Consider the following 4800-nt stretch of genomic DNA (forward strand, 5'->3'; position numbering starts at 1 on the left):
TGCTGCGTGGTCCAGTCATCTTGAGAAAATCAAAACGGTAGCAGCATCACAATCACACCTTCATCCCAAGTGGAAAGAACCAGGCAGGTGAGTGGGCCAAATTACAGCAACTTTACCATCATGGGTCCCCCACTCGTTTTTCTTAAACAAGGGGATTTGTGCCTTTGGTGTTAATCTTCCAACACAGAGGATCAGGGGTGCCAACTTCAATAAAATATTGTGGCGGCCCAGGTAAGCCCCATCCTGCATAATTGATCACACAACGCGGTGTACACACACTATTTGAATGGCAATGCATGGCCCCCTCAAATATTTTATTGGGGAGGGCAAAGCCCCCTAGGCCCCTAGGAGTTGGCTTCTATGCACAGGACCATTAAAAAGATTGTAACAGGAAATGTGCAGGAAATCTCAAACTTCCTGAAACATTGGAGCTGAGGTGGAGGTATGAGGCACCTGGTAGTTATCTTTACTTCTCCTTACACCTGAGCCCATGGCCAATAGTTGTCAATATTTATTAGAGGACTTTTTAGTTTGGATTATGCAGCCTTGTTTTCCTTCTACAGGGCTGGTGAACCTGTGACCCTTCAGTTGCTGTTGAACTATGACTCCCATAACCCTTGACTGCTGGCCCTGCTGGCTAAGACTTAGGGGGGCTTGAGCCCAACAACATGTGGAGGGCCACAACTTCCCAGCCCTTGCCTTCCTGCTTTCTGTGCCTGTCTTAAGCAGCTGCTATGTATAACTGAAATCATACAACACTTACTGAAAATTGCGGAGGGGGAGAACCAGAAACAAAAGCACAATTGTAAATGGTGGGGGGAATGACAGATTATGAAATACAGTACAATGCAATTTTTAAGACACCCAGGCTGCGTGCATTAAACTTTCACTTAAAACCCCCACTAGGGATATTTTTGTGTGACAATGAAGATGAACAAAGGAGTTCTGTATATCTTGCGGTCCTGTCCCTGACCACACCTAGTCCATTCCTACTTAAACTGCCTTGTAAATACAGCGTCATTATGCCTGCCTCTCCAGATTAACAGACTCAAAGAAGATCCAGCTACATCACAAGCCTCCCCACGAGCCAGACGCTAAAGGGAGAGACCAGAAACAAAGGTGCAGAGAAACTTTGAGTAAATGCCGACATTTGCCCAGGGTAAGAAACTTCTTCTAATTTAGTTTATATCATGTAATATATTTTAAAACTTGTGGTCTGATAACTATATTGTTTTCTTCATATATATAATAAAACCTTGCATAAGATCAGCAGACATATGTTGATATTAAGAATAATTAACAAATTATTAAACACAGCTTTACATATTTATCCGATCATTGCTTTTAATAATGAATGCAAGTGCTTGGCATTCTGGAAACTCTGTTCACTTCCAACAGCTTTCATATTGTGTGGGAGAAAAATAATCTTCTTGGATTAGCTTTCTAGCTTTCTTTTTCTGTTGTTGAGACAAAAGTGCATTTCTTTAGTCTGTGACCCTCTCAATGTGTGTGTGTGTCTTAAAAAAACACCTTCCATATACTGTACAAACACCATGAGAAAGAATAGGAATTGTTTATATTTATACTGAATTGCCTCATCAAATCTTAAAAATGGCAAAAATGTGCAGTATGGAATAGGACAACCAAGCACATAAGCTCCAAAGCCCTGGGAACGGAAAGGGTGCAGCGCCCTTACTTTCCCAAAGTTTAAGGACCACTGCAGATGGCTATGTTGCAGAACTGCTGTACAGTATATCAATTTTACCAGGAATAGATTTCCCATTTTAATGCTGGTTATTTGGGGCAGATATAAAGATGCAAGCCAAACAATATGTACTCAACCGTAAATCAAAATAAAAGTTTTCTGCCAGTCTGTCCATTAGATGCAATTATAACATTAAATATTAAAGGAGGCTCCCTCCCTTTGGAGGAATAGACTGTTTTTTATTGGTGCATTTAGGCGGTACTAATGCATTATCAGCTATATATTGAGAGGTTTTGTTCTCCAACTGCACACAATCCATTTGCAGGGTCTAATTTCCTCATGTTTGGCTGACCCCTTCCATCATTAGGTAATCATCATCACCAGTCACGGACGACTGTGGGATTGCGGCGCTCATCTCGCATTATTGGCCGAGGGAGCCAGCGTATATCTTCCAGGTCATGTGGCCAGCATGACTAAGCCGCTTCTGGCAAACCAGAGCAGCGCACTGAAACACCGTTTACCTTCCTGCTGTAGCGGTACCTATTTATCTACTTGCACTTTGACGTGCTTTCAAACTGCTAGGTTGGCAGGAGCTGGGACCAAGCAACGGGAGCTCACCCCATCGCGGGGATTTGAACCGCCGACCTTCTGATCGGCAAGCCCTAGGCTCTGTGGTTTAACCCACAACACCACCCGCATCCAGATGACATATTACTTGATCTCAAACTCCTAATTTAGATTTTGCAGAACTACTTTCAAATCCGTCCAGAGTACTGCAACCATCAAAGGCCTGAACACAGACTTCTAGCCATTAACCAACTTCTTCTTCTTCTATGGCGATCACTCGTAGCCGAGTAAGATTGTCTTCCATAAACACGGTTTTACAAATGGGTCCGTAAGTGACTGTGGAGGCCAATTCTGGATCCACACATCCTTCTACAGTGGGGACATTGGTTTCCAGGCGGGAGTTGATCACAGTGTGGATTTGCAAAGCATGCCTTCCTCTTAGCACGTTTCTCCCTTGCGTCCTGAGATCGAGTTTCTTCAAAGCCCATAACACCTTTGGTAAAGGCTGTTCTCCAACACTGTGGTCAAGCCCCGTTGAATTCAGCAGAACATAAATAAGTTAACGTGTATGTGATTGAGTTAACATGTATGTGATTGCTCTGTTATATATATTGACATAGGCCATTGTTGTATATCACAAGATCAGTTTCTGCTTACAATACATCTTTAATCCTACTTTTGTTTTGTCTCTGTCTCCCTTGCAGATCAGACTATTCCCATGCATTTATTTCCACCACATTGCAAAGCCAGAATCATGCAGGAATCGTTTGCTGTCCATTTCCTTAAGGTGCTGAAGGAACTCCTGGCTTTTGTACTGTTCAGTTACACAGTGCTGTTAGGGGCCCTGCTGTTGGCTGGCTGGACCACTTATTTCCTGGTGCTTAAGTGACAGCTCATGTTTTCCACCAGCAGCTTACAGATGGAGCCCAGATGTACTGTTATCCAACACCCAATCAATAAACACAATTCTGTTTCTATTCTAGAGACTCGACAAGTTTATTTTGTTACCTGCTTAATTATGTACCTTTTAGATATATAAAATGCAAGGCAAATTATTTTCATTATTTTGGTTGATTGATTGAGGTTACCTATATGCTGCTTTTGCACAATGAATTGTAGCCAAAGCAGTTTCACAGCAAACATTTAAAAAGCACTGAAATAAAGAGCATTGGAAATATACAAATATACAAAATACAGAACATGTGAGTAAATTCTATCAAAATAACAATAACAAAAAACAATTTAGCAAACATTAAAACAACAAAAAACCAACCAACCCATCCCCAAACAATATAGGCTTAAGTACGTAAATACATAGCAAAACAAGTTAACCAACAAAGGTTCTGGTCTTGCTGCACTCGAAGGAGCCTGGCTTAATTAAATACAATTCAGGAGGGACATACTGCTGGCTTTCAGGCTAGATGACATGCAGCTGCCTCCCATTTTCTTACTCCAGAGGAGGCTGACAGCAGCAAAAGGCAAATGTCAGGGAGGGCAATGATGGTAAGTCTATTCTCCAGCCTTCTGGAAGTACAGACTGCTGGTGCAGATCTTATTTTGTTTTTTGCATATTGTTTCAGGAATCGGTATTTCAGTTTGAAGATCAATTACAAATTTATCCTCTGAAATTCATTTTCTTTCTCGTCTCTCCATGGGAGTACTACTAAAAAAAACAGAAGCTAATTGATCAGGCTGTAACTAGGCTCAGATGTTGACTTTTAAAATTATTATTTGTTACCTCGCTTGGATTACACTTCTGGTTTTATGCTTTTAGTTTCTCTGTTACAAAATATTTGGCACAATGCTGTCTGGAGAAGGATTAAACCCCAGTGCAATTGTTCTCTCTAAAAATAAAAGCAACTGAGTTACCTGTGGGTCTTGTATAATTTATGCTGTTCAAATTGGGATTGTTTGCATAAAATCCTCAATAACTGCAGAGCAGAACATCAGATAAAAACATATCACTACCTCTTGTAACAGCAAAACAAAAACAAATAATAGGAGGACTTAAAAAAGGAATATTCTGAAAGTATCTACATGGGATACCTGAAGTAATCAATGCAAATTGATATTAAAAATATTTTTAGGAAAAAGTGACGGCATTTAACCTTTCTGTTACCTATATAATAGATTATTGACTGCTACATTGGAAAAGACCTTGATGTTGGGAAAGATGGAGGGCATTAGGAGAAGGGGACGACAGAGGATGAGATGGTTGGACAGTGTTCTCGAAGCTACGAACATGAGTTTGACCATGGGGTCACGAAGAGTCGGACACGACTAAACGACTAAACAACAACACATTGTTTATCATAGTATCAGGACTGCTAGGATTGTTACCTCAAACCCTGAAATAAATTATTTTTGGGGAAACGATCTACAAGGAAATGAAAAAATTACTAAAAATGATATTTCACAAAAAATGGAATAATTCCTTCTTGGGATTCTGACAATATTCCAAAAGAAAGTTTAAAATTATTTTTCTATGCAGTGATAGGGTATTAATAGCAAAGTACTGGAAGGGAAAC

The 4800-nt window shown here is 40.4% G+C and overlaps 1 protein-coding gene across 1 annotated transcript; it reads left to right on the forward strand.

The window, feature by feature from the left end:
- Positions 1-1042: 1042 nt before the first annotated feature.
- Positions 1043-3263, forward strand: LOC132591390 (uncharacterized). Its single transcript, XM_060269932.1, has 2 exons — positions 1043-1159; positions 2977-3263. The coding sequence occupies exons 1-2, from the start codon at positions 1141-1143 to the stop codon at positions 3159-3161; spliced, it is 204 nt and encodes a 67-aa protein (XP_060125915.1). The 5' UTR covers positions 1043-1140; the 3' UTR covers positions 3162-3263.
- Positions 3264-4800: the final 1537 nt, after the last annotated feature.

This window comes from Zootoca vivipara, chromosome 17 (genome assembly GCF_963506605.1).
Source record: "Zootoca vivipara chromosome 17, rZooViv1.1, whole genome shotgun sequence".
NCBI classification, from domain to species: Eukaryota; Metazoa; Chordata; class Lepidosauria; order Squamata; family Lacertidae; genus Zootoca; species Zootoca vivipara.